Below are 13,752 nucleotides of genomic sequence, written 5' to 3'. Positions count from 1 at the left end.
AGTCTAGTAGGCTGCCACGGGCGGCTGCTGAAGGCTGAGGTAGTTTCAGACTGTTGACTGGAACAGTTGCTCAAACATACCTTAATAAACTAAAATAGAAACAAAGGGTCCATGAAAAAGGTAGCTTGGGCTGAAAAAGCAGGTGATAAACCATATGCATAAACAATTTGATATGAAAATATCAATGTACCAGCAGCATTGCCCCTGTGTCAATGCTGCTGGTTGAAATGTGTGTATATAAGTTGTATTTTAAGTTTTAACACTTAAAAAGCATCAGTTCACTTTGCTCTTGTTCAATGTAGTGCTAATAGAGAGGGGGATTTGATAGATAAAAATATTAAAACAGTGGCATCTATGGAGATACTTTGTAATTGTTTGTATCCATACAAAAAAATATTACACTTCTCAACACGTCCTCTAGAGGGAGCCAAGCCCCAGTGAATAACCAATAACACACCGATTGACCTGGTTTAAATAAATCGGGCTTAAAGACAAGATTTGCTCAGTTCATTGTTGATTTAATAGTGAAAACAATTCAGTTTGAGAGAAAAAAAAACATGGCAAGGCCTATATACTTACACAAACAACACAATATAGTATTAGATGAACACAGGCCTATCTATAGTCGAAAGTTAATGAATGACAGAGTGCACTTTCACCACATCCACACACTGTAAATATCAAGATCATATAAGTTTATCTGCGTCCCAGCTGCTTCTTGAATGCCTTTAAGGACTTTGCCATCATTGGAGCAACTCCTGTGTGAAGCAGAAGAAAAAAAAACATACATCATGTGGAAAATTGTGAATGTGGCATTACTCTTAACATTGCATCACCTCTTCAGTGGTCTCACTTGTTTTTTTGCGAAGATCCTGTGTATTTGCTGCTCCTGAGCTGGTGCTGCTGGATCTGCTGGGCTCATTACAGCTCGGCCTCACTCTGTTCTCCTGAACCTTGACACTGAGCATGGCAGAAATAACAGTGCGTTATCTAAAAGACGAAAAACAATGCACATACTATGACAAAATGACTCCTATCTCCAAATGGCATGTAAAAAGAAATATCCAGTGCCAAGCTCCAATTCTTTTCGTTTGGTTGAACTCATCGGAGAAAAAAAAACTATTCGCCAACTGTTATCAGACAAGTCGCTGACCGACTGCGATCCTGCCAAGCTGCTGTGTTGAGTGATCACTTTGCAGTTAAGGGCTTTGTGTGGAATGGGACAGGAGCAGAGTAAACAGAAGGCTTACTATGTGTTCATATATTGCAAAATATAAATCTACAACAATGCCCCAGTGTGGTCCGTCTATAAACTTTATAACTGCAAACAAAGCTGAAATTAAGATATATGAACAGATATTAGATAACAGAACCAGCTAATCATACAACCCACGTAGGTATTTTTCTTTATATTTAGGACACTGAAGCCCACCTGCACCTGGGCTGATGAGGCTGCTGAACAGCAGTTCCATGGATTTCCTGCTGAATTCGCACATCTCTTGGTGGCTTGGCAACAGTGTGAATAAATGCCATCTTCACCTGCCGACCTATTAAATTAAATATTAACTTTTTTCTCATTGTATTCCAGAAAGGATTTATTTTTGACAGTGTTCAACACAAAAATGATTTGTCTGCTCAGGATTAATCTCCATTTTAGTGTACAGCACACACCTTTGGGTTTAATAGAATTTGCCGAGACGATGGTCTTTGTCAGTCTATGGAGTTTCCTTTCCCTCTCCTCAGAGAGCCTGGTGTACATCTCTTTCCAGGATTCGTACTCCTGAAGTTTTGAGTGTTTGAAGTCCCTCTGGCAATGTTTTCCCCACAAGTGGTCTGTCACTCCGATGTACATCTGTTAAACAATGACAGCCCTTGTACAAAGCACACCAATGCAAACAAGAATCTCCTACCAACAACTTGTCTTTTCTATACACAAGGTCGACAAAGTTTAGGTGTACTAAACTTTGAAAGGTAATCTCAGAATAACCTGACATACATTCAGTGGCCACTGTAGGAAAACCTGCTCATTAACAGCCTCCTAGATATCTGGAACACCTAAACACATGGCAATGGGGTCAGGAGGTGAAGTTACTGTTCAACTATGCATTGGTACAAGACTTGTGATCTTATTGGACTATCTGTGCCAGATGTGATGGTTGAAACAAAAAACAACTGACAAGGACATTTTTAATATTTAGCTTTTAACATCTGTATATTTAATAACTAAAATCTGAACACACTTAATCTGCTGCAGCATACAAAGGACAGAATACTTATACCAATCAGAATTTACGTTAGATTACAATGCGATTACTTGGGAACCTTTGCCAAATTGTCAATTTTGCACACAAGACAAGACATATATATATATATATATACACATATATATATATGTGTGTATATATATATATACATATACATATATATATATATATATTTATTTTTCCATATATATATATATATATATATATGGAAAAATAAATATATAAATATATATATATATATATGTATATATATATATATAAACTGCGAAACGGCGAAAAAACTGTTTTCTGCTGGGAAACTGCAACAATACAAGGCTAACTTCTGCTACAGCGACTTCTGTCCCAAACTCCTTAAAATGACTGTGCTGAGTCCGACCACCATCTCCATAAGGTTAGACTCACTATGCATAAGTAAGGTAAGTAGCCTAGCAAATACCCCACTTCAGAACTAATCATTTAAAAGGAATACTGATTTTCCATTCATACTTCCAAGTGATTTTAACCATCATCTTTAATGATGCTATGCCTTTTTGTCTAGATTAGAATAAAGTTTGAAAATATAAATTCCTCACAACTCACATTCACCCTCAAGGACTTGTTTTTCCAAACAGTGCAGTTCATTCTTTTAGGAAAATCTACATGATTTTGAATACAATGTTAGCCTCTGTTGGTCATAGTCCATTATTTTGTAAATGAAGATCTGTTACTATAAACACATGTTGAATGTCAAGAGTAGAAACATTTTATGGTAATAAAATTGTTGTTTTAGAATTTTCATGAATCTATGACTTCCAGCTGCTCTGGAGACCAATGGGGTCCCGAGTGCAGCGCTGACTCAGCAGGTGTACCTAATAAAGTAGCCACTAAGTGCGTGTCTGCACTAAACCTCATTCATATTCACAGTCTTACTGGGTTGAATTCTTCTATGCGTAGCAGCTGCTCTGGTGTACACCGCTCCAACACCGGCTCGAGGATTTCAAACGGGACTCCGCCAGTTTCATAAAGCACTGAGAAGAGATCCCTGCACCTGAATATAAATCCCAACACACTGACAGACTGATCAGAGCCCTGCAAAATATTGATTTTTTAAAAGATCTTTGGGCTTTACTCACGGTTGATATTGTTCTGGAGTGTGCGGATACACTGTTGGTGCAGGCTCATCATGGTGGGAAGGAAGACGGTCTTTGCACCAGAGTACACTTGCATCTTCTTGTAGAGCCGTTGACCGGTGAAGCCCGCGTACTCCTCAGAGACTTCACAGCAATCAGACTCCTTCTCAACTTGAAAGACAAAAAAGGAGCGTCAAGAGCGTAGCAACCGACAAGAAAGAAAATGCAGCTGGATCTGTTATGTTAAGTACAGTACCGTTCCTTTCAAAGTACTCCACGGTGGAGGGATTTTCACATTCAGGCAGAATGGCAGGTAAAGGAATGCTCATCAGGTCCATTATAGACTCCTTAAACTTCTAAAACACGAGGATTATTTATTTCACAATAATCAGTCATGGTCTGCTGCACCCTTAAAGCTACATTTTTAAAAGATCCAATATACCTGTTTTGAAGAAGCAACACTTAAAGACATCACAGGTGACTTTAAAGCTTTCAAGCCAGGACTTGACATGGACCAGGTTTCTTCTTTTACTACAGTCTTGATTTTTTTGGGAGGTTTCTTCACGCCAGATTTTTCTTTCCTCTTTAAAACATTGCAGTCATAGTCTAGGCAAGATTCAAAAGATATGGTCGGCTCCTTGGGGGCTTCGTCACCATCATAGTGCTTTGTTTTGGCCTTTTTGTTTCTCGAATGTCCCTTATTTTCAGACTCCTGTTCGTAGTTTAGAGCGGTATGTTTTTCTTTCCCCATTTTCTTCCTTTTTTTGTTGTGGGCCTCTGGGCTCCTCGACGATCCTGGAGATCGGTCCTCTTTGACGCTGGACAGCTTTAACATTGTACAGTTTTTGTCACTGGACTCGAATGGCAAAGATTCTTTGACTTCCTTTGATGATTCCTTTGACCTCTTTGATTTCTTCTGTGACTCCTTATCTGGCTCAAATCTTCCATTATCAGAGCTGCTTTTAAATTTTTCCCTAGAATCGGATCTGGATTTCTGCAAAGTGCTATCGTCGCCATACTCCCTGTTACTCTGATCATTGTTCTTCTTCTTGGAAATAACTGAATTGTCCATTTCATCCTCATGGATTTCAGTTTTCTTTTGTAAGAGGTCATTCTGTTTGACATTCTGGCTTTCTTGTTGACATTTTTCTCCTTTCATATTCTGGTCCTTGTGTCTTTTCTGCTCTTCACATTGTGGTTTCACTGAATCAGCTTTTCTCTTCCACGGTTTGAGGGAGGAGGCCTCCTCTGAAGAATCCCTGCTCTTGCCCTGAGATAAACAATTATGGTTTAAATCCACCAATGTCACACTTCCATTGTTTGGACAGTTTATGTCCCCCAGTTTGTCTTTAGCAGATACTCTCTCTGACCCCTTCCCATCTTCTGTGTGGCTGCGTGGAGGAAAAAAAGATTGTCAACACATAATAACCAAGCACAATCGATAAACAATATTACATTGGTAAATAAAAATGAAAAAGATAAAAACACTTTACCTAGTGGATTCCTTAGGGACCAATCCTTTCCAACCCCTGACTAGTGACTTGGCAATTTCTCCAGCTTGTTCATGTCTGCGCAATGAGTTAACCGTTTTACCAATTCCAGTTTCCTAATTCACATGCAGACACAAATCAGTGTCAAAGATCAAAAGAAAACTTAACTTATTCAAATTTTATAAATGGACATTTCCACACAGAATACAGTCTTTGCAACAGAAACTCACAGAAAGAATGTCTACTGTGATATCCAGATTCTTCAGTTTCTGCAAAATGTTTACAACCTGCAAAAGGGAGAAACACATTGTAGTTGTGTTGCCATACTTTAGTGCATTTCTTAACCACCAGTAACAAGGTTTCATTAAGTTTATAACACTAAAAGTATGAAAAAGATAAAGTCTCTGGAGAAAACCTTACATGCCATATATGGCAATCCTGGTTTTAGGATCACCACAGTTGCTGATAGTGCATTTAGAGCAGAAGCTATGTATGGGAGCCTCACACAGGCTGCTCCTTTTACTGCAAACTATATATGGGATAATGCTAGGCTACTGCAGGCTGCTACAAAGTCTCACTTTATAATTGAAATCAGGTGTTACAGGTTGAGCTCATGGAATTGTAATTCAATGGTATGTGTCTAAATATAATCTGAGGACCTACATTTTTGCAAAAAAAAACAAGAACAAAAACCTCTACGTATAAAAGTTCCTCAAACAAGCACGCATGCTGTCCCAACTTCCACTGATGATGGACAGCAGCCATAAGTTGAACAACTGGAGGAGTTTCCAATTTTAGCTGCAAGGCACCTCCCATTCCAACAGCCTGCTGAACGAACCCCGTAGTAAAGTGGTTTAAACGCAGCATGGGCAGCAGCGCACATGTCAAACTCCAATGTTTGAAGCCTTTAAACTCCGTCCACACACGGTGAAGGATACAAGGCGAGCATAGTAGCCTAAAATAGGCCTTCAGTTTGCCAGATGAGCCAGGGAAACAAGTCATTAGGCTATTCAGTTCAAGTGCAAGTTACTTTATAGTAGCAGGTGTTAAACGCGTATATTTAGACCAAATAGGCTACTAAGTTAAGGGATATTGCTGTCCGGTAAACGTGACTGCCAGTGGCATTTTATTTGTCTCGGTACTCACATTATCCTAAATAGTCTACAAATAGGCCTTACGACAAAAATATCACGACAGGACAATAAGCCTTGATTGGAAGATGGGTTAATTTGGTTTGGCAAATAAAAACTAAAGGACTCCCGGAACTAGTCTATTGTTAATGTTTCTCGAGCAAAGATTGGCTGTTTGTCACATCAGATAAAAAAAAAAGTAAAGAAACGAGTTTAATGGAAACAATTTCTGCAGCCCCTCAGTCCGTTTATTGTGCCCACTTATTATTTACAATAACCTAAGAAATATTGTATCTACCGTAGCAGACTCTGCTGTGTCTGCAAGCTGAAGTTTGAACCGCATAACTTTCTTCGCCACATCAGAGCTGCTGGCCATCACGGTGGTTCACGTGCGACCGTCTGCACACACCGGGCAGCGCGCGCCCGATGATGACACTATTATAATAATGGGCGGATCCGGTGACAGAAATTAGGTGCGGTGCATGGTTTAATAGTTATGTATCAATTAATAATAATCATTGGAATACGAACATGTGACAGAAATGGACATTATAGGGCCTATAGGCTATAGCATGGAATTGTCTTCAAAGTCAGAAACAACAATCAGGCATGCTGATTTGACAAGTATTATAATTTCCCACAGTTTACCCAAAGACATGGAAATATTCATAGGAAATATTTTTTTGGTATGCCTAATGAATGAATCTCAGAATGTGCACATTTCAGGTTTCACCCACACATCCCCCAAGAATGTGAATGTGAGCTCAACATAGTGTGTGTCACTCTTAATCTTCTTAAATCAACCGAATACACCTTTTTTCTATCTCCCTGGACTTTTGCACATCCTCTGAACAGAGACCTCCATGACTGCATTTGAGCACTCACATTACTTAGTGTGCTGGTAATGCAGCGATTCTTCACTCTTGTTAGTGTCCTCCATGAACTTGCATACAATTATCATCAACTACATTCTTCGGATTTCCTTCGAAATTGTTTCTTAAATGACGTCCAAGCAATAAACCATGTTTTATTCCAAACAATGGGCAAATTAAACTCTCCAAGACGTCCCATTGAGGATATACCCTACATCGAGCCCCCACAGTATGTTGACATCAACTGATTGGAAGCTATTGTGGGACACTGTTCCGAAGGAGGGGAATGGTCTTTGCCATCTGCCACATGCATTGCACAATACTTGATTGGCACCCACTGTCCAAGAGGAGGAGTTAACTGCATGTCTCTTTCAGCTAGGGTCACTTTTGGTCTCTCTGCCCTGCTCCAGTAACTGGAGGCACAAGATCCTTCTTAAACAGCCTTAACTTCATTGATCAGGTAAGTGGAATTTGACCATGCTTGATTTTGTGTCACTTTTTCAGCAAAATAAAGCGATTTGTTGCAGTTAATACAACATCATTTGTCATTTTACATTGGATAATGTCCTCTATTTCACTTACTCTAGGTTCAGAAGGGCAATACATTGTTTGAAGCTGATGACCTATTTGTAAAATTAGTTTTGACAAATGGTCACAGTAAGCATCAATTTAAATATCTGGGCAAATATCTGTAAGGACGTTCTTTTTATGAAAACTTTTTTGGGATTGGGTTATTTCTAGACATATTCAGGACAGGCCCAAAACAATTAAGTACAATTAAGAAAATATACAATGAAAATAAATAGTTGCCCTAATTTCAACATAAAAAGCCAGAGGACATGAGGCCTATGGCTTGTGTCTCAACGTCTATAAAAGGAACATCATGGGTGAGAGGTCCAGTGTTGCTATTCCTGGACATACTGCTGATAAACTGTGACAGATGCAAAGAGGGGCATGTTGACGCACTCACTCTCCCCAGCATCACCTTGTAATACGCATGTATTCAAAGATGTCAGTTCCTTGGTGTTGCTTAATTCCACTGACTTAAAAATGTAAGAACACTTTTCTTGGTGGATTGAACAAGTTCAAGGTGCAGATATTTGACATTATTGCTTAGTTTGGGGGCAAATAAAACCGTACACAGGCACGATGCAAGGACCACAGGACCTCAATGCTAATGCTCAAGACAGAGTATACATGAAATAATTTTCCAACTAAAGTTTCAATGATACAAGCTATTTTATTTTATCTTAAAATGTGGCTTTCATTTCACTCCTGTATTAGCAGGCAGGTTACTTATCTTCTGATGAGCAGGCCAGATCTGAAGTACATTTCTTTATCTAGCTCACAGAAACATCTTTTCTAACATGTTTCATTTATATTTCCAGAAGGTTTGGGCTGTGTTCTGCTACAGCCATGGCACCCAAAAAGAACAAGACGACCAAAAAGAGCAAAGGAGACATAAATGAAATGACCATAATGGTCGAGGACAGTCCCATCAACAAGATCAATGGCTTAAACACTCTGTTAGAGGGAGGAAACGGCTTCAACTGCATTTCTACTGAAGTCACTGATTCTGTGTATGCCCCAAACCTCCTGGAGGGTTTGAGCAACATGAGACAGGACAACTTCCTCTGTGATCTATCGGTCGCCACCAAGACAAAGTCATTTGATGTCCACAGGGTTGTCATGGCCTCTTGCAGCGAGTACATTCGAAACATCTTGAAGAAGGATCCGTCTCTCCAGAAGATCGACCTAAATGACATCTCACCGGTCGGCCTGGCCACAGCCATCACATATGCTTATTCTGGAAAGCTAACCCTGTCTCTGTACAGCATCGGCAGCACTATTGCTGCAGCCATGCTGTTGCAGATTGGCACCTTAGTGAAGATGTGCAGCGACTTCCTCATGCAGGAGCTCAGCACGGAGAATTGCATGTATGTGGCAAACATCGCCGACGCCTATGACCTCAAAGAAACCAAGGTGGCAGCTCAGAAGTACATGCGTGAGAACTTCATCGAGTTCTCTGAGATGGACCAGTTCCTGAAGCTCACCTATGAGCAGATCAGCGATTTCCTCTCAGACGATTCACTGCAGCTCCCTTCCGAGATCACAGCCTTCCAGATCGCCATGAAATGGTTGGACTTTGACGAGAAGAGGTTGAAGTATGCCGCTGATCTCCTTACTCACATCCGCTTCGGAACTATCTCTGCCCAAGACCTGGTGAATCATGTCCAAAGTGTGCCTAGAATGATGCAAGACCAAGAGTGCCATCGCCTCCTTGTTGACGCCATGAATTACCATCTGCTGCCGTACCAACAGAACATCCTCCAGTCACGCAGAACAAAGGTGCGCGGTGGCCTCAAGGTGGTACTCACAGTTGGCGGACGCCCTGCCTTGACAGAGAAATCTCTCAGCAAAGAGGTTCTCTACAGAGACGAAGATAACGTATGGAATAAGTTGACAGAGATGCCTGCAAAAAGCTTTAATCAGTGTGTGGCTGTCTTGGATGGCTTCCTGTACGTGGCAGGTGGTGAGGACCAGAACGATGCAAGGAACCAGGCTAAACATGCTGTTAGCAACTTCTGCAGGTAAGAATTATTTGTCACTTTTCATTCTTAACATGGAGTTTGTCATGTTAGTTTGTGTAGAATTAAAAAATAACTGTAAATCCCTCTCCCATTCTTAAGATATGACCCCCGCTTCAACGCTTGGAATCACTTGAGCAACATGATCCAGAGGCGCACCCACTTCAGCATCAACACCTTCAATGGCCTCTTGTTTGCCATCGGAGGACGAAATGCTGATGGTGTTCAGGCATCAATGGAGTGCTACGTGCCCTCCTCCAACCAGTGGCAGATGAAAGCTCCCATGGAGATTCCCCGCTGTTGCCACGGCAGCTCCCTCATCGATGGCAAGATCCTAGTATCAGGAGGTTACATCAACAATGCCTACACCAGGGCCGTATGCTCATATGACCCCTCCACTGACACCTGGCAGGATAAGACCAGTCTGAGCACACCTCGAGGCTGGCACTGCGCTGCTACCGTGGGAGATCGAGCCTACGTCATCGGAGGCAGTCAGTTGGGAGGCCGTGGGGAGAGGGTGGATGTCCTCGCTGTCGAATCTTACAACCCTCAGAACGGGCAGTGGAGCTACTGCGCGCCTCTTCATACAGGAGTGAGCACGGCCGGTATTTCCACTTTGAACAACAAGATCTATCTCCTCGGGGGCTGGAACGAGGGTGAGAAGAAGTACAAGAAATGCATTCAGGTCTACAATCCTGACCTCAATGAATGGACTGAGGATGATGAATTGCCAGAAGCCACAGTCGGCATTTCATGCTGCGTCGTCACCATACCCACACGGAAAACACGAGAGTCCAGAGCCAGTTCAGTGTCTTCTGCGCCAATCAGTATATAAGGGGTTAGATGGTAGCCATGATGTACTTTACATGTTTAAGGTCTCCAGCTTTTTGGTTTTGCTTTTGGTTCTAAACTCTATGGAATGCCTCTTTATGGGGGCTAAAATGATCAGTTTCAATTTTCATCAACTAGCATTAGATGAATTAATCAAATGCAACGATTACAAATTTGGGAGGATGTTCTTTTAAGATCCTTTAAATACTCTACTCAATAGAAGCAAAATGAATCCTAAAAATAGAATTCAGAAGCAGTGAAATTTATTTTCAGTATTTATAGTTTAATCAGAAGTATAATTGGCATTATGTTAACTTACGATTTATGATAGAGACAAACAGAACATAGCAATAACTGATTTTTGGGGCCAATTTAGCCGGGATAATTTCATTAACACTGTTTCTATAACAAATGTAATGTTATTCAAAACTCATATAAAAGCTATAAAATGGCTAAATCAATGCTGTTATTGAAATTTGCCCAGTCTCTTTTTTTACCCGGTGACATACAATTAACACTACAACAGCGCAATAATGAAGGCTTTTGTGACAGTCTTGTTTATGGTGACTTAAGCTACTGTAATTCTCAGATGCTTGAAAAGAATAATGAGAGGCAAAAAGCTGGGGATGGAGTAAGTGTTGGTATCACCTATCAGGAGTAGGTGCTCATGATTGGTGTTCAAACACACATTAAGTAATGCAATGTAAGTAGGCCTGCTGCAGTATCTATACATGTGTGTCATGTACTACTCAGTGGTCTTAAACACTATCATGACTCTGTTGGGGAAAATGTTGGGATGATGATGTTTGAATGCATTTAAATGTTGCAGTACATACACTATTTTGTAAAAAAAAAAATATATATATAACTTGGGAATGACGTTGTCAGCCTGAGTTTTCCTGGAGGTCAGTACTCATGAATGCCCTGACGGCTCATGTACATTCATTTTTTGTTTTTAAATTAAAGGGATGAAGTGTAAGCTACTCTGAGCCATGGTCATTTATTTAAAATCATTTTGTTTTGTGGGTTTTTTAGAGGGTTGTATTTGGGTAACTCACTTATTCAAGATATCAAGATCAGTTTTGTTTTTCACCATAAACCACCAAATCTTCATGGACACAGGATATTTGACTCTTTTCAAATTCGATTGGTCTCTTTTTGATGGTGCAACTTTTACTATAGCTATAGCGGATTGAAAAGTTTCACCATGTTATGAAAACAGCAATAAAGGATTTCATCACCATATTTGCACTGCAGTATTTGTGGACCAGAGGAATCAAGGGACGACCCATAAATGTTTATATTTTTAAATATCTTTATTGGAAAGGAAATAACAGGTTAGTGTTTGCACTAACTGCCTCAAATCTGTAATAGTGAATACCCTAAACTCTTGAGTTTAGGATATTCACGCATCGAGTGAGTAATCCTAATACCACAAAGATTACAGCTCTTTGAGGAGGGAGAGCCTTCTCATATACACTACATACTTTGTACTGTGAGCGTGAGGAAACAGGTCGCCAGGAATGAAACATGAGCCAATCGGACACGTGAAAGGGCTATTACATTATGCAGACCACGTTACTCTTGTTGGTGTCCTCTTGTCTAGTCCCAAAGAGGGAGGCGTCTCATATTCAACACCAGGGTTAATGTTCCATCTCACACATACTTGTCAACGATCTGCCACACCCTATCGTTGAATGAGCTGAAAACCTATTTTCTGTATCATTCTCTTACTATGAGTGCGAATTCTATTTGAACACAGACTTTTTCATTTTGGTTATTCAACATGAGAGATATTTCTATTTCTTTTCTGTGACTGTCTCCAAGGATCTGAAGTGGGCGGGTCTATAAAGGAAAAGGTGAACACATACTTTTGAGAACCGATAAGAGTAATATCTGAAAATTAATTTAAAGACAGTCGCTATGAGTCAAATCTAATCAATCTATTTAGAAAAATTATAATTTGATGATTATTATTACTTTTAATATTGTAGTTAATAATACCTAATTATATTTCTTAATCTCATTTCGAATTATGTTTAAGTAGTCATTATTGATATACACAACCTATATTTACTAGTATAGTCCTAAACCGAATTTCCAGGCGCATATGACCTGCACGCCTGAACTCGTTTACTCAAATTTAACAGCTCTCACAACTATCAGTGCTGTCACTGCAGTTCAGTCACCTATAACCCTGTTGTACATGTGCAGCTCACACACCCTTTCAAAATATTTGAGTGCTGTGTCATCATTACAAGGACATAATTCAGCCTTCATAATGTTGCATTAAAGTGTTCCCAGTATGATTGTCCTTCCTTATTTTACTCGACAGCATGACTTGTCCTTTTTTAATGCCGTGGCTTTGGTAATGATAAGACAAGGGATCAAATAGGCGAATAGATTTGTGGTGGCACATGGCTACTTTGTGCATCTTATTCTTGTTTATCATATCACTTTGGCGTTTAGGTTTAGCCTTGGACAAGAAAGCAACCCAAGTCAAAAGAAAAAAAAGACAAATACATGGTATTATTACATATATAACTGTGGGCTTTTTTTCATACACTGATTTGGAGTTTATAGAATTTAATAACAAACTACTGAAACAATTAAAGGATTAATTAATTTGTTATTTAATTAATTAGTAAATGAACCGATAATACTCACAACAGGTCTGATAATTGAGCAAGGGCAACCTATTTTGTCAAGCAAAAATGTTGAACATATTATGTCCCAGTCTCTTGAATTTGCTTATTCTCTGCTTTCCTCCGATATATTTCACTTACAATGTTATTAGTGTAGGACAGTTGTTGGACAAAATAAAACTATTTGAAGACTTTAAAAAAACAAATTTGCATAGGGATAGGGAATTCAAATAAAATGAGAAATGAATAGTTAAAACTATTGGGCCAATTAAAATGTAATGTAAACTGAAATAGGAAATATTATATTGATATTCATATGAAAAACGGATACTGTGAAACGGAAATCTGAAAATTCTAAGAGAAATTGAAGGCTACCTCCTGAAATGGAAAGTAAAAAAGCTGAATTTGAAATGCTTAAATGTAATGTTAAAATACAAATCTTGGTACAAAAGAGAGATAATTAACCATTGCCATTTAATTATGAAATTATCTGTTATTTAGGATATTAATTTATTGTTTTATATTTTATTTTTCCCTTTTTACATTTCTCCTTTGCAATTTGGCCTTTCAAGTAAAAGTGAAGGCAGTACAGTGGTTTTCAGTAAATATGCAAACCTTGATATTAAAAATATTATCACGACACGCTGTGTTTTCATAGGATTCTTCCACATTTTCCTTGCCATCATTAATCTCCCACAACACCTGAATGTCGCATCGAGTCCGCGCTGATCGACAGGTCAGTGGGAGGAGCCGAGAGGGCGAGGAATGCTGAGTCATGGTGACGTTCTCCGCTTCGCCTGACGCCATCACGTATGTAAAGGCA

General features: G+C 39.6%; 2 protein-coding genes across 2 annotated transcripts; one reads left to right on the top strand and one right to left on the bottom strand.

Moving 5' to 3' along the window:
- Positions 1-624: 624 nt before the first annotated feature.
- On the bottom strand, positions 625-6,369 carry eloal (elongin A, like; the record flags this gene model as incomplete). Its single annotated transcript, XM_080036889.1, has 11 exons — positions 625-758; positions 854-960; positions 1,433-1,547; positions 1,672-1,852; positions 3,174-3,271; positions 3,377-3,544; positions 3,630-3,729; positions 3,834-4,764; positions 4,867-4,979; positions 5,094-5,150; positions 6,292-6,369. The coding sequence occupies 11 exons, from the start codon at positions 6,367-6,369 to the stop codon at positions 697-699; spliced, it is 2,010 nt and encodes a 669-aa protein (XP_079893015.1). The 3' UTR covers positions 625-696.
- Positions 6,370-7,259: 890 nt separating this feature from the next.
- klhl31 (kelch-like family member 31) lies at positions 7,260-11,501 on the top strand. The gene is made up of 3 exons (XM_080036233.1): positions 7,260-7,325; positions 8,254-9,456; positions 9,556-11,501. Exons 2-3 carry the CDS (start codon positions 8,282-8,284, stop codon positions 10,286-10,288), a joined length of 1,908 nt encoding a protein of 635 aa, XP_079892359.1. The 5' UTR covers positions 7,260-7,325; positions 8,254-8,281; the 3' UTR covers positions 10,289-11,501.
- The last annotated feature ends 2,251 nt before the right edge of the window (positions 11,502-13,752 follow it).

Source organism: Ammodytes marinus (genome assembly GCF_949987685.1).
Source record: "Ammodytes marinus genome assembly, chromosome: 11".
In the NCBI taxonomy this organism is placed as follows: Eukaryota; Metazoa; Chordata; class Actinopteri; order Uranoscopiformes; family Ammodytidae; genus Ammodytes; species Ammodytes marinus.
The sequence above is the reverse complement of the archived record's forward strand: the minus strand, read 5'-3'. Positions and strand labels throughout refer to the sequence as shown.